Below are 26,740 nucleotides of genomic sequence, written 5' to 3'. Positions count from 1 at the left end.
TTTTGAGTCGCCAATCCACCTACCAACGTGTGTTTTTGGACTGTGGGAGGAAACCGGAGCACCCGGAGGAAACCCACGCAGACACAAGGAGAACACACCACACTTCACAGTCAGTCACAGGAGCGGGAATCGAACCCACAACCTCCAGGCCCCTGGAGCTGTGTGACTGCGACACCTACCTGCTGCGCCACCGTGCCGCCCCATAGAGGAATATTTTCTGTTTTATTCTAAGATCTTTTAATGAATAAGTCTAATACACTGCATCGATATCCTGCACACTGCTCTAAATTACTTGCACAATAGCTGTGGTCATGTGGCGACAGCCAGCAGCAGAAAGTAGACACAAAGCAGACCTTTGTTATGAGTACAGACAATCATTATTTTCCCTCAAACACACCATTCCCCCTTAAAAGACCCAGCGCTTAGAACTGCGTCTCTCCATAATCGTAGACGTTCCATCTCACAAATCACAATCAAAGGTGATTTGAAGCAAAGAATGGCACCAAATATCAAACGCTCATTTATTCATTCATTGTCTGAAAACACTTATCCAGTTCAGGGTCGCAGTGGGTTCGGAGCCTACCCCGAATCACTGGGCGCAAGGCAGGAACCCACCCTAGAGGGGGCGCTAGTCCTTTGCAGGGTGACACATTCACTCACACACTCACACCTACGGACACTTTTGAGTCACCAATTCACCTACCAACATGTGTTTTTGGACTGTGTGAGGAAACCAGAGCACCCGGAGGAAACCCACGCGGACACAGCAAGAACACACCACACTCCTCACAGACAGTCACCTGGAGGAAACCCACGCGGACACAGCAAGAACACACCACACTCCTCACAGATAGTCACCCGGAGGAAACCCACGCGGACACAGCAAGAACACACCACACTCCTCACAGACAGTCACCTGGAGGAAACCCACACAGACACAGGGAGAACACACCACACTCCTGACAGACAGTCACCCGGAGTAAACCCACGCAGACACAGGGAGAATACACCACACTCCTGACAGACAGTCACCCGGAGGAAACCCACGCAGACACAGGGAGAATACACCACACTCCTGACAGACAGTCACCCGGAGGAAACCCACGCGGACACAGCAAGAACACACCACACTCCTCACAGACAGTCACCTGGAGGAAACCCACGCGGACACAGCAAGAACACACCACACTCCTCACAGACAGTCACCCGGAGGAAACCCACACAGACACAGGGAGAACACACCACACTCCTGACAGACAGTCACCCGGAGTAAACCCACGCAGACACAGGGAGAATACACCACACTCCTGACAGACAGTCACCCGGAGGAAACCCACGCAGACACAGGGAGAATACACCACACTCCTGACAGACAGTCACCCGGAGGAAACCCACGCGGACACAGCAAGAACACACCACACTCCTCACAGATAGTCACCCGGAGGAAACCCACGCGGACACAGCAAGAACACACCACACTCCTCACAGACAGTCACCCGGAGTAAACCCACGCAGACACAGGGAGAATACACCACACTCCTGACAGACAGTCACCCGGAGGAAACGCACGCCGACACAGGGAGAACACACCACACTCCTCACAGACAGTCACCCGGAGCGGGATTCGAACCCACAACCTCCAGGTCCCTACCTGCTGCACTACTCAAGATATAACATTCATTCATTCATTCATCTGCTGAGTGCTTCATCCTGGTCAGGATTATGGTTGGTCCAGGCAGGAACCCACACTGGACAGGGCACCTGTCTATCACAGGGCATCACACACTCAACTAGTCACTCACACATTCACCTTGTCACTCTCACACACATCTGTGGACAGTTTCACACACTCATCCATCATAAGACCAAAGAGCTTTGTGACAGCAGCACTAGCCGTAGTGCCACTGCTGCCCAAAGGATCAATCATCAACAACAACAACATGAAATAAAGAAAATCTGTACAGATCTGTTCACATCAGAACCAACAAGGACGCTTATGGAGGGCAGTATCTAGTACCCCTAGTACCTGGGCATCTGTGACAGTCCTTAATGTTAACAGTTATTCATGAGCATGGTAAAGGCACTGTGGGGAAAGAGGCCGCAGATGGCAAGAGAGAGAAGACAGGAGAGCAGGAAGACAGGAGAGACGAGAGAGGGAGGGAAGCCAGCTCCGGCATTCACACACAGGCAGAGATTACAGCACTCTGCATGTATCACACTGATTTATTCAGCGCTCTTCCGCAGTCACACTACAGACAACACCAGGCATATGGTGCAGATGTGACTTCAGCTGCATTTCTCCACACGCTTCTCTGCCCTTTCTCTGCTTTTTTTTGTTGTCCATTTATCCAGTGTTCTTTAGTGACTGTGGAGGCCAATGTGTGAGGCACAGTTTATCACAAACACTGTAAGTGGTGACGTCTCTACACACACACACACACACACACACACACACACACACACACACACACGCTTGAATAAAATCTATTCAGGTTTGGACTTATGTTCATAATTTGAAAATTCCCTTTCAACTGGATCAGAATTTCATGATGAAAGGACTCTCAGAAATGGACCATAACATCTATGAATTACCGTCTTTGATGAGTTACAGTCCAGAGACAAAAGTATCTCTGTTTGTGTGAATGTTAATGTTTACTACATCCTTTGAACCCAGCAGCTGTCTTTCACACTGTGTGTTTTATGACGAAGGGACCAATAGAAATATACATTATACATAAAACTACACACTACAAGCACTAACAACATACACTTTTGGGTGAAGTACCGAGTCATTTCTCTTACAGAGAAACCATTTAACCAGGCAACGAACCATTTACTGTTTTAATACCATACTTTTTTTCAGGGAGTTTAAAGGAACATTATGTAATATTTTTACTTCAAAATGTCTGTGATGCTCCACTGATCTGTAATAGGGAGAAAAGATCCTTTGTCAGCACTGCGGAAACCACACTATGTAGCTTTTGGAGGAAAGTAGGAGACCACCCCCACTCTCTCTGTATTGCCATTAATATCAGTACAGTGCTATAAAAACAACTTACACTAGAGGGAGCCCCAGGAGCCAAAAAAAGCCAAATCTTACCTTGTGCTCCTTTTAAGAGTCAAAAGTGACAACTCCTAGCGTTAGTTTTAGTCGTGGTTAAATACACTGACGGAAAACCTAATGTATCTGGCTCCCCACAGCACGACATGGTCATTCTATTGTTACAAACACATTCTTTTTTTCTTTTGGACTTTATACAGAACTATGATTGCACTGCATTTGTTTAACTCTGTACAAAGAGGCCAGTGTGTCATCAGAAATAAGACCTAATTCAGAACCTCCTCTGTCCAAATCCAGCCAATATCCAATCAATATATGCCTCTGCAGTGGGGACAGAGATGAACGCCAGGCTGTAATTGATAATGCAGCGGGTGTTTGCGTGCTTTGATTAAGTTTTCAGCTCTAAAACGATGCACTTAAGGGTTCAATATTTGCCAAAGAATTTATCGGTGGCTCTGGAGATCAGAGAGGAGGTAAGAACATGGAGAGGAAGTCAAGCTGCTTCACAGTTGATAATTTCGATGCGAAGGTGCATCAAAACCTGCCTTATCGTCCCGTGCCGAGACGTACGCGTGTGTGTGTGTGTGAGAGTGAGAGAGAGAGGGAGCCATCTGCTGCACCATGATAGCGCTGCTATTAAATGTTTATGGTTTCATTGGAGGGAAGTTGTAAGGCAGTGGTGTCGACCCGATGCTAATTCGACCTGCAGATAAGGCAGCCTCAGGCTTGAGGTCCACAGGGGCTCAAACCTCATGCTTTACACAGAATGGTTAAGATATGGCGCTCACAGAGACGAATCATTTCTGTCATGCCATCAGCTGCAACGGCGCACCCAAAATCTGGATTGTAAACACTACCCCATCTCGTCCCAAACATATTAGATGGAGCTTCAGCGCCACGGTTCCACAGCTCCACAGGGCAATGTTCTCGGCTTTTACGCTCCTCTAGCCATGGTGTCCTTCAGTCCAAACAGGAGGAGACACGTTTCATGATGACGGAAGCCTTCAGTCTCACAAGACAATACGTCAGCAGTGACTACAATGAAGAAATAACCGAGTAAAAGCCAAAGGAAAGTGTTTCCCAACTTGGAATATTCATAAAGACACATCTCTGTCTTTGAGCTGTCTCCTGAAAAGAGAGTGCGGCGTGACGCTGAAGGTCAAAAACTCACGAGAGCATTGAGAGGAGTCAATATACTTCAGTCAACATGCAGATGAGAAAAGAGCGAAAGAGCAGGAAAGCAGCTGATACTTCCATTACTGAATAAGGCGCCTGTGTGATATTTGCCTTTGAGAAAAACACTATCAGAGAGTCCACATCTTTTGCTCTGTTCTTTGAGAGCGAACCTGTAAAAAAAAAAAGCAATTCTTCACTCTGTGAGAAATAAAGACGACACCAAAGAGAAATCTGCGGTTTGTCTTCTGCGCTCTGCTTGAGGACGGAGGACCTTTTTAGAACAGGTTAGGACAATATGTCTAGACATGAAAAATGGCGCTGGCTTCTTGTTTGGGCTAAAGGCAGAGAGAAAGATAACGGGAGGAGAAAAGTGAGACTGAGGTGAGAAACAGTTAAGTTCAGAGGGGCTTTGTGATAATTTCCATCAAATCAATCATCGTCAGTGTTCACACACTGCCTCAGATACACACAGAAATTACACTGAGAGCTGCTGCTGTGTATTTACCCTGAGAATGTGTACACCGCATTTTAAAAGTTGAAATGTGATGACTGTCCTTGTGTGTGCACGAACCAGGAACACACCACAGTGTGGGGACTTAATCCTGTTTACACACTCACATTGTGTGCTGGTCCCCACATAGAAAATAAGTTTAAATTAAGGTTAGGGTGAGAGTTAATGTTTAGAGTTTTAGGATTGGGTACGGGTTAGGGTTACGTTTAGGTTTAGGCTTGTGAATGGGAGTCCATGTAATGGCCCTACACTGCATTAAAACGTGTGTGTGTGTATGAATGAGCGTGCCCATCTGTAGGAGTCTGTGAAGGAGTGAGATTTATGACTTACACACTTCATGTGGGAGTCAATAATGAGCTCACAATTCATGATGTTGGATCTCAAAGTCGTTCATGGCTTTCTGTTTTGCTTCTGGAAAACCAATAGATGGCTTCAGATGTAGGCTCAGGATGAGCGCACCCATTTTCAAGTGGTCAGATACTGAAGGAGACGGTATGTGAAGCCTGACTTGCGACTGGATATTACTGATAGAATTATTTTCAAAATACTCTACATATCCAAAGGTTTGTAGACACACATTGTGTTAGTGAATGGAGCATTTTTGTTGCCTGTAAACACTTATCTACTTCAGGGTTGCAGTGGGTCCGGAGCCCACCCTGGAATCACTGGGCGCAAGGCGAGAACACACCCTGGAGGGGGCGCCATTCCTTCGCAGGGTGACACACACTCACATCTACGGACACTTTTGAGTCACCAATCCACCTACCAACATGTGTTTTTGGACCTTGGGAGGAAACCAAAGCACACGGAGAGCCACCTAATACATGTCCATCATTAAAAGACCCAGTTCGGTCACGCCCTCTTTTTCCTCTTTAACTAATACATGGTGTGTGGTGAGGTGGATTAGGAAGTGGTGGTTGAGGCGAATCCTAATGTCCCAGAGAATGTAAAGCACTTTGAGGGTCTATAAAAATGTTATATTGTATAAGCTTAACTATCATTAATCCATTCATATAAATTCAAAGGTTTTGTGACATCACAAAACGGAATTCTAAGCAGGCTGGTTATGAAGCTTAGCGTCCAAGTTTCAGTCCCTGTCCACATCATTTCTGGGTTACATAATATTCCTGTAAGACACAGTGCTTCTCAGTCCTTGTGCTGCATATTGTAGTTTACTCCTAACTCCATCCCATCCACTTTGGACGGGTTTGTTAAATTAACTCATAAGTTGTATAAGAGGTGCTGGGTGCAGAGGAATCTCTAAAATGTGCAGGGCAGAGGCCCTCCAGAACCAGGCCTGAGAACCTTTACTGTATGAAACAAAGCACTGTAAGGTTTACATCAATGAAGGAGTGAAGACAACCTTCTGTAAAAAAAAATCCTTCTGTATCCTCTTCAGGCGACACCTGTGAAGTCATGAATCCAGCATAACATTATTAAAGCAAAATGGGGGACCGAAAAAAAAAGGGTTTTCACTTAACACATTTCTGAAAGCCCAGTCGGAACCTCAGAGCGCAGGGTTGCACCTCGCAGGGTTTGCGGCACATTAGCGGAATGTGAAAAGACTCTTTTGGGACATCCCTAAGCAGTGGAGTCTCTGAAGTCGCTCTATCTGTGGTTCAGCTCGCGCCGCTTGACAGTTTAATCTTGAAACGGCTCTTGCTGCTTCCCGGCCATTGCAGTTTTGTGGCGCTTTTAAAAAGCTGCTGAATCATGGCCGCTTTAACTGAACAGTGAGCGTTATTCGGAATATCTCTTAGCTGCTTCTGAATTACTGTCACCTCACTGTACAGCTGTCGGAGAGAGAGATGGGAACAAAAAGATGTCTGCTCGTTGCTGTGTGGAGCCCAGGGTCCCCCCCTACGCCCCCCACTCTCGGTTTGATACGCAAATGGAGAAAGATATGACACATTGCTCCATTAAGAGACCCTAAAGAGGGGCCTGGTGGGCGCTGAAGGACAAGCAAACCGCTTTTTATAGAGCGACTGCGAGTGTGACGGCGCTAGAAATCAATGCCACACTCAATCAATAGAATTGTGAGTTTGTTTGCAGTCACAACAGTTCACCGTAACACACCACAACAATTGCTGCCCAATTACAGGGCGTCTCAAATAGAAAATGACATCAGCATTTGCATGCTAATTATAATAAACTGTCCATTTGCTTCAGTCCATCGTCTCTGAGCTTAAGCGGCAGAGCACCGAGGCGCTAACCTTCGCAATTATCACCAGCCATGACTCATAGCTGTTTACCGAACAAATGAGACGTTACCTGAGCTACTGTAATTAGACGAGCCGGTGCTCTGCAGATTTAAACGAGTTCGAGCTTTTATTTTCACCATCAGATATACATCTCCTGCACAAAATAAACCTAGCGCTGATTTGTGCATCTACATTAAACCCAACCCAACACTGGAATTGATTCAGTGCGGCGCTTAATAATTAAGCCGCTCTCGAATCAATTTTCAGGAAACAATCACTTCCACGCTTGACAGAGGTTCTGAAGTTCTGCAGATTCCAGCCGTCTCCAGCTTTGAACCCTCCGTCTCTGATAAGGCCCACTGTGGCGAAAACAGCGGGCCTGTGATGTTATTAGAAACATCATGAATTTCATTTTGCCTTTAGAAAATCGGCTTTGCTGATTATATGTAAATTCCACCTGTTTGCATGGTGCTTAGGCCAAGGCCAGCTCCGCCTTTTCAAATCCCTCCATAAACCTCTCAATGTGATTTAAACTAAAAAAAGAGGATCCTTTATCAAGCCTGCAATTCCGCAGCGTAATCCCCGGCTATGTTATAGAGAGCACGGCTAGCCGTAGAAAGGTTCTCTCCTGCTGGGCCAGAAACAAGGAGAAGAGAGATTATCAACAGCCCTCATCTGTAGCACCTTCAAATGACCTTCTCACATGGTGAGACTGAGCTGGGATGCAAGGCTCTGTCCAGTATCCAAACTTTTGCCTTTTACACCATTCACTATGAAGAGTCTACAACTCCGTATGGTCCCACTGAAAGTTTCTGAACATTTAATTTGAAATGAAGGGCATTAGCAGGTAGTCTGTCCCTACTTTGCTGGAGCAACAGCTTCTAGTCTTCTCTGTAGGTCTTATACTAGAAAGTGGAACACTTCTGCGTACATTTGAAAGCTGAGTCAACTACTTATGTACTTACTTAATGTGTGTGATCATATATTGCAGAAACTGATGCTCCACAGCCTTGTGCAGGGAGCCCTCACACCTTTCTAACTGGTGCTTGGCACTGGACACAGTGCTTGGGTGTATACACTTTCAAAAATACAGTAAAGTAAGTGCAGAGGGGAGATTTGTGGTCAATAATAGCTTGAGAATTTTAATATTGACCAAAAATGAATCCATAATGTATTGTAAATATTTGTATAACGGCTCCTAATATATTTTAACACCCTCTAATTGAGGTATTTAAATGGCCACCCACAGATCAATGCATTTTTACGTCTAACACTGATCCACTCACCTGGGTTCTGCTCAGTAAACCGTGCCAAGACCTTAATTAAAGCCCACTGTTTACAAGGCTGCCAGTACATTATGATGTGTGTTTCTCTTCTGCTCTCAGCTGAGAATGGGCTGAGATCAATAATATTGGCCCAGGACAGGTGCTGCGAGCCCCATCGACTAAACAAAGCCATTCTGAGAGGGAAAAGAGAGAGAGAGAGGAAGAGGGATGGAGTGCTTGAAGGTGTAAAAAAAAAAAAAAGGAGAAGTACACACAGCTGTCAGTGAAACTCAGCCAAAACCATCAGGACTACAGGTGCACAGTATATTGGCAGATGATATATAATAAATGGAAAAATGTCATTATTTCTATCCTCCCCAGACTGTAGACTCTGGAAGTACAAAAAAAGAGAGAGAAGGAACTGTACAAAACACTTTTGATACCATTGATCTAATTCGCTATTTTAAAACTCCAGCGATGTGCAGAATCTGAAGGTTATAACACAACTAGGATTAGAATAATATCATCTAATTCTCAGGATAAAACCCACATCAATAGCTTATCATCCCTCTGTACCCCGCTGCCTTTCTGTTTTTCACTCTCCTCTCTTGCCTCTTTTCCAATGCCCTCTCTCTCCTGCGTTTTTCATCCCTTTCTCTCTTGTCTCTCTCTCTCTGTCACACTCATCAGTCTCTCTGTACCCCATGCTCTCTCCATTCACTTTACTCTTTCAGCCTTTCTATATCTATATCCATACCTCTAGCTACTCTTTCCATTATCTGTTTCCTCTTTATTTTCTCTCTCTCTCTCTCTCTCTCTCTCTCTTGCAGTCATTGCGCTACAGTTGCATGTATATGTGTGTTTCCACGCATGTTCTTTCTGAGTAGATGGATATTATAGCATGACCTGTGTGTGTGTGTGTGTGCGTGTTTTGCCACAGAGCAGATGGAGTTGGAGGCTGTTCCATATGAATGAAGCCACATTGGGCCCGTGTTCTGCTGAGGAAAGTGTGATCATGAAGCAAATGGAGTTGTGCAAAAATGCAACGGAGTCGTGTCAGGGACACGGTGACAGGGTTAAGAACGACTTGAGCTCGCAATCTCACTCCAAATAAATTAATTTCCCCTTGGACGACTGTTGTCCTTTACCCGAACACAGAGAGGAGGAGAAAAGCCAGGCTCAGGAAGCTTAATGCTGATTTTCCTTTGGTTATCACTGCTACAATGTCCATCAACGTTTAAGCCCAGGACTCGTAGCAAGTGTGTTAAGCTTTCAAGCACATTGTTAGTTGCAGATTTAAAGGGGACAAATTATATCAATTTTGCATAGTTCTAATAAACAATCTGAGATATAATTTCACTACTTCACAATAATTCCACAAGGATCAAACAACACAGCACATTCCTTCACCTGTCTAAACAGCCCTGTTCAGAATGGCTGCGATTGTAGGTGTGATTGTAGGAGTGACTGGGTGAATGTGTGAAAGTCAGAGTGACAGGGTGAATGTGTGACACTGTCTACAGGTGTGATTGTCAGAGTGACAGGGTGAGTGTGTGACACTGTCTACAGGTGTGATTGTCAGAGTGACTGGGTGAATGTGTGACACTGTCTACAGGTGTGATTGTCAGGGTGACTGGGTGAATGTGTGACACTGTCTACAGGTGTGATTGTCAGAGTGACTGGGTGAATGTGTGACACTGTCTACAGGTGTGATTGTCAGAGTGACAGGGTGAATGTGTGACACTGTCTACAGGTGTGATTGTCAGGGTGACTGGGTGAATGTGTGACACTGTCTACAGGTGTGATTGTCAGAGTGACAGGGTGAATGTGTGACACTGTCTACAGGTGTGATTGTCAGGGTGACTGGGTGAATGTGTGACACTGTCTACAGGTGTGATTGTCAGAGTGACAGGGTGAGTGTGTGACACTGTCTACAGGTGTGATTGTCAGAGTGACAGGGTGAATGTGTGACACTGTCTACAGGTGTGATTGTCAGAGTGACAGGGTGAATGTGTGACACTGTCTACAGGTGTGATTGTCAGGGTGACTGGGTGAATGTGTGACACTGTCTACAGGTGTGATTGTCAGAGTGACTGGGTGAATGTGTGACACTGTCTACAGGTGTGATTGTCAGAGTGACAGGGTGAGTGTGTGACACTGTCTACAGGTGTGATTGTCAGAGTGACTGGGTGAATGTGTGACACTGTCTACAGGTGTGATTGTCAGGGTGACTGGGTGAATGTGTGACACTGTCTACAGGTGTGATTGTCAGAGTGACAGGGTGAGTGTGTGACACTGTCTACAGGTGTGATTGTCAGAGTGACTGGGTGAATGTGTGCAGTGAGGAGCAAGGAGCAGAAGCTCTGGTTTTAAGCCATTTTTGCTTGGTTCTCTTTCTTCTCGTTTTGTTCTTTTTTTACTCAGTGCTCTTATTCCCCACGCTTGTGTCTGCTTTGCTCTTTAAATACATACAGCACAACATCAGAAATGCTTGTTTTATCCCATGTTTTCAGACTTAGGTGGATCAGAAAAAGCTGACTTCAGAGTTTGTGGTTTGGCAAGAGCTACAGATTCCAAAATAAATGGACCAATGCACTTAAAAGTTTTTTTCCCCACTTTACAAAGTCAAAAGAAGAGAGTCTTTTTTACTGCTCAAAAGTTGCTTATTAATGGCTCAAGAGACTTAACTGTGATTCTCCTCAAATTCAGACAAAAAGGAGCAAAGTTATTATCAAAGTTTCTACAAATTGTTGCGCTGATGAGGAATGGTGGAGATATATCTTTAGTTCAGCTGCAGATGATAACCATGAATGTTATCTCAGCAAACCTGAGCTCAGTGGGAGACCTGACTGAGACCTCTACTCAAACCTACGAGAATCCTGACCCCTTTTCCTCAGGAGAAACACATCACCCCTTTGTTTTCTTTGTTAAAGTAAGGAAGGCAGTTAAGAGAGACCACATATCCTTGAAGATGGCTAGGGAACATCCACCTGAGGAGAAATAACAGGCTTTAGGTTTCGTCCTTCACTGGTCCCCAAGGCAACTGCGAAAATCTGACAGCTAAGCACTAAACTCCATAGCCCGAACATAGTAATCAGAATACAGAGGGAAGTAAGCTGGTTTTACCACCGTCTGAGCTACATAACCCCTGCTATGAAGCTTATTATTACTCACCTGATCACGCTCTGCTACAACCTCAAGGGACGGAACATTCACACTGGCTTATTTGACAGGAACAGCTTCAGAACACCATGTTATAATACTCTTAATGCAATCAACTTTGAATTTATCTTTAGTGCAATAAACAAAGTGAACACAGCCTCAAGCCTGTAACGTAAGCCAAACTTTTTTTCCATACTGCATAGAGGGGGCTTCACAATAACTCACAGACAAAGTGCTCAGGATAATAACAATTATTAGATTCCTACTTCAGTTCAAATTTGATATGCCTTTTATTAATACGCAATATCAAGCTTCAAAGTCCTGTTGTCATGGTTTCCAGAATTCATTTTGTTCATTGGCTTACATTAACATTTTGACAGTTCTCAAACATGCATTCCTGAAGATCTTACAAAAAGGTCATAGTGGGTCCCCCCTGAGGAGTTCGGACTTGGTGTCTCGCTCCTGGGACCGGTTCATTGTTGTTTCTCCCTGGTTCTGTTTACTAAATATCTGCTACTCTTGCATACATGTGAAGGTGATGATTTGAGCTGCAAAAATGAGCAGACAGTACAAAAATGACTAACAGAGGGGAGGCTTTCTCTAAACTATCAAAAATCATCCCTTCTCAAATTCTGAATTTTGCTTTAACAATTCACTCTTCTTCAAAACCGTCTCAGTGTAGAAAGCATTCTCTTGTATTTTCTGTTCTCTTTCCCTCTCGCTATTTCTTACACACACGCACACACACGCGCACACACACACACACACACACATTCAAACTCTGAGGCATTCGGGAGAAAAACAGCATGAGAGCCTTTCTGCTTCATTCAATTTATCGCCGAACTGAGGTCCACAGGCTCAATGGCTTGACCTGAGTCAGTTCTCTCTCTCTCTCTCTCTCTCTCTCTCTCTCTCACACACACACACACACACTCCCTCTCTGCCAAAGCCACAAGGAAAATAACAATGGAGCAACAGAGTGCAATTTTGGAGAAAAGCAGGTTGTACAGAATGAATGCAAATGAGAAAATTTGAAAGAGCGTAGACACCTGTTCTAATCCACACATTAAAAAAAGCTAGAATACAAATCAGGGTTCAGCGATGTGGCAAAAACTCTCCATACTCTATTAAAACATCTTCACCATAAACAATAGTCTCTTAAAAAGAAAAAGTCTCTCCAGTGCACCAAAGCTATGAGATTCAAGATTATACGACTAACAGCGGCAAAGGCTTTATATGAGATAAATTGTGAGTTTAAAGGCAAACACAAGATTCCTCTGAGACACAAGGAGCGCTATAAGTTGTCCATTGTCATTAGACTGCTCAACACACTTGGAGGAGAACCCTAATGCTACTATTTCTCAAGTGGGAGAGGGAGAACACACTTCTTCATTGTCCTAGAAGAACTGATGGTACACAGTTTATATTGATAACAGTTACACTCTTAAAAATAAAAGATGGGTAGGAAAGACCCTTTGTATAGATACTTTATATGGAGGTTCTTTAAAAAAAAAGGGTGGTGCGTGGGGTGTATTTTTGTATTTTCCTGTTGTTACAGTGAACTATACGGTGCAATAGACCCACAACATACAACAGCACAAGTGACATGTTAATTCGCTATTAATGCCAGCCCTGAGCCTGCCTCCAAGAGACAAGGCGGTCCCAGCAGGGTGCTATATGTGAGTGCCAAGTGCAGTGTGTTTTTGGCACCCTGTGTATTATAAAGCCTTGCTTTGATGGCCGTCAAAGCTGATATCCTAATGCCATTATTTAAACGGCAAAAGTAGGGAGCGCATTTTTAATACGTGAGAAGTTTCACTGCTGTTGTACTGCTGTTGCATTTCAGGGTAATAATCACTGCTGTGCTTCCTCAGCCAATCAGAATCGGTTTAGGATTTTGACCAATGAATTTGTTACTGCATCTCCAACTCCTCATTATCATTGGTAGAGAATAACAAAGTGAACACGCCCACATCTCCAGCTTGATTAAAGGGACACTAAGATAGTGTGTGGCCCATGGTTGCAGAGTGTAATTCACTTTTACAGCAATGTCCGTAAATCAAGGGGGACAGGGAGGGTATTCTTCTACTCTACTCCAAATAATACAGAGTGCAGTTTCTGCAGTGCTGAGCCCAGCGTAGCAAGGGCAGAGGCTATATCCTCCTTATTACAGGACAGTAAAGCATCACAGTAATTTTTAAGCTGAAATAATATACATTAACTACCTAGTGATACTTAACACTGTGCAGCACTTGGAAGTTGTTGAGGACCTTTGTTCTATGGCATCACTCCAAAAAACTCTTCATTTTAAAGAGTGTAACCTGAATACATTTTGATGAATGAGTAATGTGGAGGTAATGTGGGTTGCACGGCCATTACCAACAGCCATCACGCGGTAATTACCAAACTGGACATACTGTCGAAGTGGAGCATTAAGAGATTGAGCTGGTATAAATCTTTATTGGCCTCTTAAGTTTCTGGTGGGAGTCTTATTAGATTCTCTATGGGTTTCAAGTCCCACTGGAAAAAAAAAAGCCCAAATGTCACCATGATTGTCCCTCTCTAAATGCCTTTCTCTCGATGGCCCAGTGACAACCTTTAATATTTGGCCTTGATGTCTACCCAACAGCAGTCTCCCGGGAATAAAACACCAATGGGCCATAAAGTCATTCCATTCCAGTTTCTATTACTAAGAATGAGAGTCAGAGGTGCTAAATCACTAGAGGCCATGGCAAATGTCCATTAAACAGCACTTTAATGAATCATCCCCAACCTCCATGTGGCTTCCACCATCAATGTCATCTTTCTCACAATGAGCTTTTCAGGCTGATACATAATTTGAAGCGGCTAACCACAAACCGCTGCATTCCAATCACGGAGGACCTTGGCCAGAGCTGCTGGGAGGGCACCCTCTCTATCGCTCAAAACTGGTCGTGGACACATTTGGGGTCAGGGAGGTGGATGACCTCATCTCCATGGCATGACTGTGCAAAACAGGACCTCCATATCTGTGTTATGAATGCACCTTTGGCCTTTTTATAGAGCCCATAGCTAGATGTTGGTGTTATGAAAGAACCTTTTGGCTCATTTAAAGGGCTCATAGCATGGAAAACCACCACGGAAATAAGAGGTTGGTGTAGTACGTAAGCACACTTTCAAAGTATATGATTCACAATAAATAATCTCTCCTCATCCAGGGGTCCATCACCTTTTTTCAGTAAATTTCTCACCTGACACCAATGTTTATTTTAAATAAAATAAAATAAAACCAATATTACTAAATTAGTTAAAGCACGTTGTATTTGTTCATCTCCTCAAATGAATGTTTTGTACAAACATCTGTAGAAAGCCCTGCAGAAGATGTACCACATAAAAAAAACAAGGCCATATACAAATGAACTACATATACGTCTGTCTTTAAAGTCCACTGGAAAATATCACGATTATCTGTGGTTCATACCACCCACCCCAAGCTTCTATCCCTGATGTCAGCTGTAAGAGAAAGTCCCGCTTAAGTGATGCCATCTGAGAGCATCTGAATTTGTTCTATCTTAATAAGCAGAGCTGATTTACTCAGTCTCCTCCAGCTCTTCCCTTTAAAACCCCAATCAGCATGCCGGGAATATTGATTGTTTTTTGGACTGCTCAGCTTGCCATAGGCATGATGTTCCTCATGTTTCTAGGCGTGAGCTGCAGAAGTGACAGCATCTTTGATTTGTTTGTTCCAGACAGGCTTCAGCGAGGTTATTATTTATCTGTGAGCTGCCTGGGAGCTCCAGCATTTTAAATCTGGGACTGTGTTTTTTGGTCTGTGTGTGAAACTCTCCACAGGTCTGTGTGTGTGTGTGTGTGTGAGACTGGGTGAATGTGTGTGATATGCTTGTGATGGACTGGTGCTCTGTCCTGGGTGTGATTCTGACTTGCATCCTGTGTCAGGTAGGTTCTGAACCCACCGTGACCAAGATGGGGATGAAGAGGTTACAGACATGGCGACATGGTGCAGATAGTGGCGCAGTCACACAGCTCCAGGGACCTGGAGGTTGTGGGTTCACGTCCCGCTCCAGTGATGAGTGAGACTCCAGTCTGTGAGGAGTTTTGGGGTGTTCTCCCTGTGTCCACGTGTGTTTCCCTCCCACAGTCCAAAAACACACGTTGGTAGGTGGATTGGTGACTCAAAAGTGTCCGTAGGTGTGAGTGTGTGTCGCCCTGTAAAGGACTGGTGCCAGACAATGAATTGCAGACAATGAATGAATTATTTGCATAAATGTATATGGTTTAACATCAAGAGTCCATTCACACAAACACACACACACATTGTCCCATAGGTAGAAGCCCCTGGGGCTTCAGTCATTCATATGCAATTCATGTGTTCTCACACATGACTGAGTGTATGAGACCTCAGTGGGTGTGAGTGTGTGTGTGTGCGAGTGTGAAAAAATCCTGTTATCTTCTTAAAATGCACCGTATGTTGATCCATATCATTAAACTCCTATCTCCTCAGTCTGCAGATATCATGCTGTTTGAGGCTTTCATCTGTTCTGCATGTATAGTGAAGCAGCAAAGCAGAAACCAGTAGCGCTGAATAGAATAACGGAATAACACTGTCATAGGCAGCAGTGCCTCCAGCTATAGCCAACAATAACACACTTCTGACCAACTAGGGGCTAATTAAGACCGGCTTTGCACGATTTAAAACTCAAACAAAAGATGTAGGAAAAAACGTTACACTTTTATTATCTGATATGAATCTCAAAAAGGAAAAGTTAGTGCAGCTGGAGGCATTACAGACGCTGTGGAGAAACTCACTACACAGAGACGCAGACATGATCTGCTCCTGCTGTTTCTATCTGTGACTACGGTATTCTTTACAGGATATGGTCAAATGTTTGCCCTGTTTTTTTGCTACAGTTAAACCTTTGACTCTTCTATTAGGGTTTAAAACTAGGGGCTGAAGCACTGCAGTGAGAATGTGATGTCAGTGAGCCTCAAACATCAGTGAGGTTCAGTGCTGATGTTGGATGTTAGGCTGTGGATAACATACACCGTTCCAACTCGTCCCAAAGATATTGAATGGAGCTCCGTCCCTGTTCTACTGCTTCACAGCTAAATGCTGGTGGGCTTTGTACCACTTTTGCATTGAGTGGGATGACTTGCTCATGTGCAGCTGCTCCAGTACGTGCCTCATTTTATTTGCAGAGGTTTATTGACTTGAACTCCTGTGTCGGCAATGGGAGCACCATTAAGTAGTGGATAGAAGATAAAAATAGATAAAATACTGAGATAAAGATGGAGATACATGCCATTATATGTGTGGATAATTTAGAAATGAGGCCCCCACAGGCATAATTAATTTAAACTTATTATATCATGTATACAGTGCTCATACATATCCTAAAACCCACTCAGTATGTCCACATGCTGTTAAATACACTTAATCATGTATACAGACCCCATGGATGTGGAACTGTATATGATGTGGATAATTATATGTAGCGTGACGGCAAATAGCACGGCTATGCTCTATGCAATCTGCTCATTATTTTCAAGAGGCAGGCAGCAGAAATTATACAGCCTTACCCCAATCAGTATACAATTGTGTATAAACAGTACATGACCAAGAGACACCTACTCACCCAGTGTTTCTTCTGTAACGCAGGGTATTAATAAGGATTTTGTCCCCTCCTTTACACAGGAAGGCTTTATATGGAAAACTGGAACACAGCTGTGAGGATTTGGTGGCATTAAGTCACAAAAACATTCAAACAGGTAGTTACTGTTGTTGAATCACTCCTATTCAGCTCATAGCTCTCCCCTTGGGTAAAGCCTTCCTTGAAGAGAAGAAGAGAGGACAAACCCCTTATGTATTCCCCTTGATTTCAGAAAAACAAATTTGAACGAGGTCCCTGAAATCTCACAGCACACTGTCCGAGGTCAGGTTCAAAGGTGATGAGCTCAGAGGAATTCAGGATTGAGTCGATACTTTCTCCTTGAGCGCGGACGAGGAGCTGCGGAGTAAACAAAGGGTAGGTCCTTTATCATCCGCGGCTGCCACCTTTATTTTCCTCCGCAGGATTTTGCGCTCATTTCTTTATTTTGCATGAGGATCAGAGCCTAGCTCTGCCTCCCGGACATATTGGAGTGATGTAAATTTCTAACAGGGCCCAGCCTCCGCAATTTCTTCACCCAGAAAAGCTGGCAGAGATTATGCCAGGTGACAGCTCGCGTTTAGTGGATCAAAGGCACACGCTCCAGCAACATTACCCTTCTTTCTAGTGTCTTCCGTCAAGGACGGCACGCTGGCACACCTTTTGAATTTAACGCACGTAGGAGTCGGCCCACTATATTTTAACGAAAAGTCATCAGCTCATTCACATCGTTTTGATTTGGGGGGGGGGGGGATTCCTCAAAAGAGTCGCAGGAAGAATCATCACCAGTCCACCTTAAATTTGTGGGAATAATCTGGCTTGTGATTTCTCTTATGCAGTTTGAGTGTGACTTAAACTGAGAAAAAGAGCATAAGCTCTGTCTACATCAAATGTAAGCAGTGTGTGTGTGCTCACGGTGTTGGCACTAAAATGTTTCACACATACACACACGCTGGGGATTTGTCTTCAATCTGGTCTCCACAGTGTAAATCATGTTTGTATATGAACATGTTTTCTCAAGGTAAGGATTAGGGTAAGGTTAGTGTTAGGGTTAGACTTGGGGTCAGGATAATGTTAGGTTTAGGCAAGATTTAATTATGTTTAAAGTTAGGATAGGGTGGCACGGTTGCGCAGCAGGTAGTGTCGCAGTCACACAGCTCCAGGGGCCTAGAGGTTGTGGGTTCCATTCCCACTTCGGGTGACTGTCTGTGAAGAGTTGGTGTGTTCTCCCTGTGTCTGCGTGGGTTTCCACCAGGTGCTCCGGTTTCCTCCCATAGTCCAAAAACACATGTTGGTAGGTGGATTGGCGACTCAAACGTGTCCGTAGGTGTGAGTGTGTGAGTGAGTGAATGTGTGTGTGTCTGTGTTGCCCTGTGAAGGACTGGCGCCCCCTCCAGGGTGTATTCCTGCCTTGCGACCAATGATTCCAGGTAGGCTCTGGACCCACCGTGACCCTGAACTGGATAAGGGTTGCAGATAATGAATGAATGAATGAATGAATGAATAAAGTTAGGATATGTTTCCAGAAAATTAACACAATTCAATGTTATATCTTCACGATTCATAGGAAAAAAAGTGTTTATTCGTGATGTATTACCAGATTGGAACAGGATCATCACAAGTCCTCCTTAAATTTGTGAAAAATGATCTGGCCTGTGCTTTCTCTTATGCAATTTTTTTTTGTGTGTGAAAGTGTGTCAACCGAGTGTCACCAGAAGGACATTAAAAGGAACGGAACCATCACTAGTCCACCTTAAATCTATGGAAAATACTCCTATGCTTTCCTTTATGCAATTTTAGTGAGTGACATAAAAAAAGCCATGAAATCAGGAAATTTTCCTCGACAGGAGTTCTGTCTAAATCAAGGAGAAAAAAACCCACCCCCAGTTAAAACATCAATGGTGGTTACCCTGAGATTTGAGCTGACAGCAGAGATGTCATGTACATGTTTCTGAGGCTTATCTAGGCCACTGCCATGCAAATAGAGTGAAGAGGGAGATGGCTGTGGCTCCCGGGAGCTTCACAGATACAGCTGAGAGAGAGTGAGTGTGTGTGTGTGGTGAACAGGTGTTTAACTCACTCAGGTTCCACTTGAGTCCAGAGGTTTTGGTGTTGCAGGGGCCACCCACAGGAACCAAACTGCACCAGCTTCCCTCTAGAGACGTGTCCACACACAAACGATGCTGCCTGCCCTGAAACACCAAACAACAAACAGCTATTTATCAACTATTTATGTTAATACATTAAGAATAATTATGACTGTCTGAACAAAATGCCATCCCTGCTTTTTTTTTAAATTAAAATTTAGATATTTGAGTTCCAAATCAAGTTTCAGAAGTTGCTCCATGACTCCTCACAACAGATTAAAACAGCTAAACATGGTTTACCCACTGCTTAGAGTGGCCTGAGATTATAGTGATATATGACACGCGTGTACCTGATGCCACTTCTAAGTTCAAAATGCACTGCAGTCCACTTACAAACTGACACTGAGTCGACTCCAAGGGTTTTGACTCATGAATCAATGGCCAAGAGTGGATTCAAATTCCTAGAAGCTTTAGAGTCAAAGAGTCAACACTTCATCACTATGTTTACTTTCCAGCAGAAGGGTTTTGGAACTGTACTTTTAAAATGACAATTTAATTTTAGATTTAAAATGACACAATATCTGCCCCATGTCACATGATTTGTTGTTGTTTTGAAGCAGTAGTGTTGACTCAAGTCATTCTAGACCAAAATCTCCTCACATTTCCAAAGGAAATACCTGTTTCTTCCACACAATCATTTAACATAGTGGTAGATACTGCTATATTTTTTGATATGTCTTAAATCTTTTCAGAGTATGGTTCCAGAGCCATCCTTTATGAGCGATTGTGCCTTGGGTCACATGGACAGCAGCCCCAGAAAGCAAACAACGGTACGTATTCCTATTTTTATTTACAGACAAATTTTCATATCAGAAATCCGACAACTGTTTGTTTCCTGTTTTCAATTTGTTCATTTCAAAAAGCCAAAAAGTACAAGAAGCCGCCCTGAGGGGCTGTCCACGTCCGGCATGCCTGAATCCACGAAACAGACGGTCTGAAAGGCTGTGGAGCGATCAAAAAGAACATACTGACAAAAGGAAATAGGCACTACAGAAAAACATGTACAAATCAAACAAAGATGCTGCTGCTGAACTGACCGCCTCAAACCCAGACCATTATATCATTAAATGTGTCTGGGAGGACTTTGATTGTGAAAAAAATGGAAAATACATTGGATTCTGTATGTCCTGACAAGATCTAAAAACTAGCAAGTGTGTGTGTGTGGCTGTGTGAGCAAAAGCAGAGCTGCTGGCTCTTTAGGGCTGCATGCTCAGACTGTTGATGGTGTGATTTTGAGTGATGTGCAGAGAGAAGGACACGGACAGCTCAACTCAGCTCTGAGAGGCAGTGTGAAGCTCAGTGAAAGGCTGTTTTTGTGCACACACAGCCTTCCAAACACAGGGCCACTGCCCTCCATCGAGAAAAAAACAGCAGCCCCACAAAGAAAATGCAGTCATGACCTTTCCCTCAACACCTTCTCCAGCTTGATCCAGACGGAGAGATACTGTGTGGATGCTCAGAGCAGAGGAATGCTTTATAATTGTTTTTATTTGTATTTTAAACACAGACAACAGTTTATTTGATCAAATCCATCAATGTTTAACAAGTAATTTAATCAGTATTAAAGAACAATTTCATATAGCAATGGAGTTCATTAGGTTGGAGCAGTAGGCTGTGGTTGCCAAGCAACAAGATGGCAATTATTAGATTATTCCAAGAACAGCATAATGGATTTAAATAACTTACTGCACTAAAGGAGACCTTTAATTTTAAATCTGTTTTTTATTTTTTTTCTTGTGAGTGCTTTGATGAGAAGTAGTTCATCGTAGAGAAACTTATCCCTAACTTTTTGCTGAATGTCCACAATTCCTCCTGTCAGTGTCCCACAATCGCACACAGAGCCACCACCCTCAGGCATTGGTGAGTACACAAGGAGAAGAACACAAACTGGCCAGATCTGTCACATCAGCTGAAAGATGCCCACACTAGCTAGCATCATAAGCAGAGAGATGGAGGGAGAGGGGGATCCTACATGAGCGCGAGGCTAGTTGTGCTAGTTGTGACATCACCAGGAATGGAACCCTAGATCTCAGAGCCAGGACTGATTTATGATACAGTGGTGGCAATAAGAACCAGAGTCTAAAGAACGTGTGCACTCATGTCTACAGTATTTCAGAACTGTTCCCTCGACATGTATTCAAGCAAACAATACTTTGTAGTGTGTTTCTTTGTAGTAGATCTCTATTATAAAAAGTGGTAATTAGATTTTAACTTGGAATGGTCTCAGAATATCTTCACAGCTTCTCAGCATTGTGTGTGTGTGTGTGTTGTTGTATATGTGAATGACAGTGCACCTATGTGTTAATTGGTATTAGCACATAGTTGAACTTTGGTGAATGCTATTTGGAGATGTGTGGTGAACGTGCTCTGGGAGCAGTTCCCTGTAGGTCTGTGTGTGTGTGTGTGTCTGTGTGTGTGTGTCTGTGAGAGAGAGTTTGTATTTGTCTGCAGTTGTGTTGAATATTGTGACACACAGGTGAGCAGCTCTGCATTACTAATTAAGCCATAGCTGCTTTATTGGATGATGGATGTCACCATGTGATAATCTGACATTATACAGCAATAGAACAGTTCTCACTAATCATATGGTTAACATACACCTTCCATATGTTGGTTGATGTTAAATATTGTTGCTGTCCAATGAAAAACATGTATCTCCAAAATAGCATCGTTACAGAAGAAGGAAAATATCTTCATGACCTTCAATGGAAGTCAGTGTACAAAGATTTAATTTCAAGTCATTTTGGAGCATTTCTATTGGTTCATTCATCACAGCTGCTGTGTTCAAATGATAATTGTAACTAGAGGGGGAAAGTTCGTGAACGAACTTTGAATTTGGCTTGTCACGTATTACTAATATCGTTGCCACATTAGCTTATATGCTGGTTAATGGCTATGACGTTAAAATTTATAGAAACTGTCACATAAGAATAAATACCACATTAAAAAAGATTCCCATTACATTTTGCAGAACACCTTGAAAAATTCCACCTTAAAAAAACAGCCTTTATATTTAGACTTCCACATTAAGTAGATGACTTTGGCAAATAAATGGTCACCTTAAAAAGACCCTACCATCTTAAAAAGACTTTCATTAGACTACTTTGTTCAATAAACTGCTGCTGGAATTTTAAATTCCACCTTAAGAATCAATCCACATTTATCTGTGACTTCCTTAAGTCAGTGAGATATGCTGTTATTCCTGTATGAAAATTAACCATGTAGCAATTGATTTGGTGCAGGAACTGTGTAGATTGAGCAAGAATTGTTGATGTTATGGCAGTGTAAAAACACACAAACATTTTAAAGAAAAGTGTGGGTACCCAGTCAAGAAATATACTGATGTCTATGGGGTCCTGGGACACTCTCTACTGCGGAACAAACACTCAGAACACAAAATCTGTACCGTGAAATGATTTCATATTTATAGGTGTTAGAAAGGTGAAATAAAAAAAATTCCACCTTAAAAAAATTCCTATTTAAATTAGACCTCCACATTAAATAAATGACCACTTCAAATAACTCTTAAAACCTTAAAAAGACCACCAATACATTTTGATTGCCACCTTAAAAAATTCCACCTTAAGAAACCCTGGATAATTAAGACGTCTCCCTTAAAAATGACCTTTAAAGTGTTAGAGACTGGCTGTGTCCTTCACAGCTCTCCCCCTCAGTCTCTGCCTCTGCCCCTCCCCCCTCTGTCTGTCTCTCACACGCACACTCACAGAACACAACTGACAGACTCAGGATTCAATGAATTTCGACTGGTGGGGCACCCTCCAAAAAACCTCAAATATCTCAAAAACTTTTCCAGGTCCAAAAATGAACGAAGCATACCGTAGCGACAAGGAGAGTCTGGTGCTCGAGATGGTGTAAAAATTTTTGCACTTTGAGCGAGAATTGATGGTGTAATGACGAGTTAAAAACAGGCAACATTTTGAAAATCTGCGTGCCGAGCCGCTCTTAAAATACATTGAGCTCTATGGGAGTAAAACCCTCCCAAGTGTCAAACAAAAACTCATAACTCACAAATGGTATTCTCAAATGGTCTGAGAGTTTGAGAGAGGGGAAATTTCTCTAGCATTTAAAATTTAAATGAAGTCTGTAGGTGAAAGTATAAGGAAGTTATGGTGAAATGTTCGGCAGAAAATTGAAAAAGAAAAAGAAATAATTAGAATGGGTTCCTATGGGAGCGTACCCACCCTCTGAACAAATGCTTATAGCTCGGAAAGATTTCCCCACATCACTTAACCGTATATACCGTTGCGACAAGGAGAGTCTGGGGATCAATATGTTATAAAAAATATGCAGATTAAGTAAGAATTGAGCGTGTTATGACGAGTTAAAAACAGGAGAAAAATTTAGAAACCGCACTCTGAGCCGCTCTAAAAATACATTGAACTCTATGGGAGCCAAAACCCTCCCTAGTGCCGAACAAAAATTCATAACTCAAAAACCGTATTTTCAAATGTTGTCATATTGACAGGGGCTAGAAAGTGGAAATTCCCTACCATTTAAAATTTAAATGAAGTCTCTAGGTGAAAGTATAAGGAAGTTATGGGGAAATGTTCGGCTGAAAACTGAAAAAAAGGCTTTCCTGGCCAGAGCCAGAGTGACGATGATGTCACGTGTAGTGTAGTAAGGTACACCACAAATACATATACATATAATTTTATAATTTGTTTTATAGCCTTGACTTTATTCAAACTCCTCCAACCTCTGATATTTGACTTAATGAAATTAATTAAGATTTATAATTGGTTTAAGCAATTAAAACATTAATAATTAGTTTGAGAATGAATAATAATCATGCTAAATGAGTTCTTCAGGATTTTCAGAAATTCTAATGAACAAACTGCACACACTGTGATTTCAAATAATGAGAGTTTTATTAATAAAGAGAAGTATTTAATTAACATAGCACAACCTTGTAATCTCACTGTGTCCGGCAGGGGGAACTGATTCAAGCTTAAAGGTGAGCTAGGCGTTTCTAATTTGGGACTGAAGTTACTAGCTAAGGTTTAATTAATACAAAATTTATCAAGAACTTAATTCGGTTTCAGCTCTGGAAATGCATAAGTTTAGCTTACTTTTTCGTCGATTTTCACCACTCGTTTGGATGCAGAGGCTCTTTGAAGTCCTGGGAATGGAGGCGTCTCACTTAGTCTCGCGGTTCTTACCGCCGAAGTATCCAGGCTGGTTTAGCGTGGAGGTCTTTCTTCGTTGATTGAGTTGTCTCGGGCGTACCCGGAGTGTGATGACGCAGGCGGCAGGATCCTCTCTTCGGCCTTCGGTCCGGAGTGGGAGAGTCCAAGATATGGACGTTTTGGACGAGCGGTTCGCTAGTTATGGCAGCTCCAGAACTGAAACCGCTTCAATAAACTCACTTATTCTAAGACTTCTGGTGTATCGGCAGTGTTTCCTTACTCTGGCCACGAATAAGTTCACCTGCTTCGATCAGTTGTGAGATTAAACTTAGATTGGGTTATAAGACATAAACACGATTAAAAGAAAAGAAAGATATTCAAATTACTCGACGTATTAGTAAAACTTCATACTCTTAGCTAATTTCGAGACGTCTCTCGTAAGCTTTAAATGAAGTCTCTGAGTTTTTCCTTTGTTTCGTCGTCGTCGTGGAGGAGAGAGCGTTTCTTTCGTGGTTCGTTACTTCTGTAGAGTCCTCGCAACTCTTCAGGACTTCGAACTGGATGTGAGCAGTCGAGCTGCTATTTTCAAGGCTGGCGCGGTCACGCCCTAATGGGAGGCGTCCTCTTTCTGATTGGACGCGAGTTCAGTCTCACGTGACTCTCGCTAGGGGGAGAGAGTCGAAGGGAGTTTGAATCATTGATTCTCACATAAAGAATATGAATTTCTCATATCAAAATTCTTATACCCGCTATCAACATATAACAATGAGTACATTGGACTATTAACATCAGACAGTTACATAAGGTTTCATCTTTACGTCCCATTTATGATGCTATGCTGGGAAAGTATATTAGTTCGTTTAATCCTATTCAGAGGTAGGATTTCTCTTCATGATAGAAAACAGTCCACAATATACACATTTCATTAGGAGGTAGGCATTCATCTGAGGGTACAGAAAGTGACATCAATACATAGGTTTAATACACAAATAATCAGAGTTTGATTATTTTCCGCTATTGTTTTCCAGCGATTCCGAGCGAGGCGTAGTTTCGCCAGTGTCCATTTGGTGTCGCTGTTGATCCGTGCTTCGGCTGGTGATTCACGGGAGTTCACTCGAGGTCACTTTGGTTTGAACATTTGTTGATCCCCGTGAAAGATAACGAGACATTGAGGTGCCATTTCGTCATAAACGGCCGTAAAAGCTCTCTTCTTTGTTTGAGGTTCCTGTCTCTTTAAAAGCATTATAAAAGTTAGTTATCTCGACAGTTCCTGTTAGTTAAAAGAGAGACGGGGTTGTTGGGGCCATGTGTTACTTTAAAGGGTTCTTTGATGCTCTTAGCTTATGAGTGTGCGTGTGTGTGGGGCTTTGCACTCCCGCGGGCACAGACAGTCCTCTGGAATGTGACTTGGTCGCAGAGGAAAGGTTCTATTCAGACTGGAGAAGTTTTAATTCAAAACTCTTCATTTCTTTATTTCAATCTGTCCAAATCTGGTCTGTACTCCACTACATTCCCCCCTTTCTTTTCAGTTTTATGGTTCGTCAGGGATCATGGAGCTGAAAAGAACTTTTGCTGTGGAGGAAGGTGAGGTCAGCAAGCATATTCAAACACATTTCCAGAGCTGATGTATTCCTATTAGTGTATGGGTGTATATGGAATGTGTATGTTTGCATGCTGAAGGGATCCTAATTATTTAGGGGTAGGTCTTGTTCAAACGCAACCTCGAGAGCTGATTCTTCGACATGGCCTTCGGCTTCATATCTAAAACTTGGGGGTTCACCTCTCTGGGCTCTTTTATGTCTAACGAATTTGACCATTTTATTAGACCAAGTTTCTAACCTGCTCTGGAGGGCTTGAGTGCGTTTGAAATAGAACCAAGCTATACCAAAGGTCAAAAGATATCCTAATCCTACCAGGGTAACTAGTAAGGTGTCCGGGGTGGACCATGCATAGGTGACAGGCTGAACTGGCCATAGGGGTTGAGACGACAGTTCTCTAAGTGTGTTATCTATGGGGGTTAGGTCAATGACTTGGGTTCCCTCATATTCTAGGCGAGTTAGTGTTTTAGTATCTAGCTCGATGGTGTGTTTAGAGAAGAACTCTGAGATTTCTATGTCGCTCTCATATTGGTCAGGGTTTAGGTGATACAGGGCCAGGTCTCCTACATGTAAGATTGCGTTTACGGGGACGTCTACCCAGAAGGTTTGGCTAGGAAGGAGTACCCTTTCTGAGGTGTCATGTTGATCATAGGTTAGTAGGGCCTCTCTAAAGGGGGTGTTAACCAACCAACGATTTCCAACAATCTCAGCTTGAGTACTGGTTACCAAACGTCGGGGCGTAACGACTACCGGGCATTGAGTATTACTCATCATAGGCTTGAGGCCACAGATCCCATTTGCGCTGTCACGAATGAAAGGTTTGCTAG

The 26,740-nt window shown here is 43.1% G+C and overlaps 1 protein-coding gene across 3 annotated transcripts in view; it reads right to left on the bottom strand.

The window, feature by feature from the left end:
- tpk1 (thiamin pyrophosphokinase 1) overlaps positions 1-26,740 on the bottom strand; it is a 76,526-nt gene that overhangs the window by 2,589 nt on the left and 47,197 nt on the right. For 2 of the 3 annotated variants that reach the window (XM_066678013.1, XM_066678014.1), the window contains exon 8: positions 19,102-19,213. In XM_066678013.1, the coding sequence (XP_066534110.1) occupies positions 19,102-19,213 (112 nt within the window). Of the gene's footprint in view, positions 1-17,287; positions 17,382-19,101; positions 19,214-26,740 lie in introns of those variants that run through there. The other variant, XM_066678015.1, reaches the window with a different exon arrangement.

This window comes from Hoplias malabaricus, chromosome 1 (genome assembly GCF_029633855.1).
Source record: "Hoplias malabaricus isolate fHopMal1 chromosome 1, fHopMal1.hap1, whole genome shotgun sequence".
Classification (NCBI taxonomy): Eukaryota; Metazoa; Chordata; class Actinopteri; order Characiformes; family Erythrinidae; genus Hoplias; species Hoplias malabaricus.
This window is presented reverse-complemented; position numbering and strand designations above follow the sequence as displayed.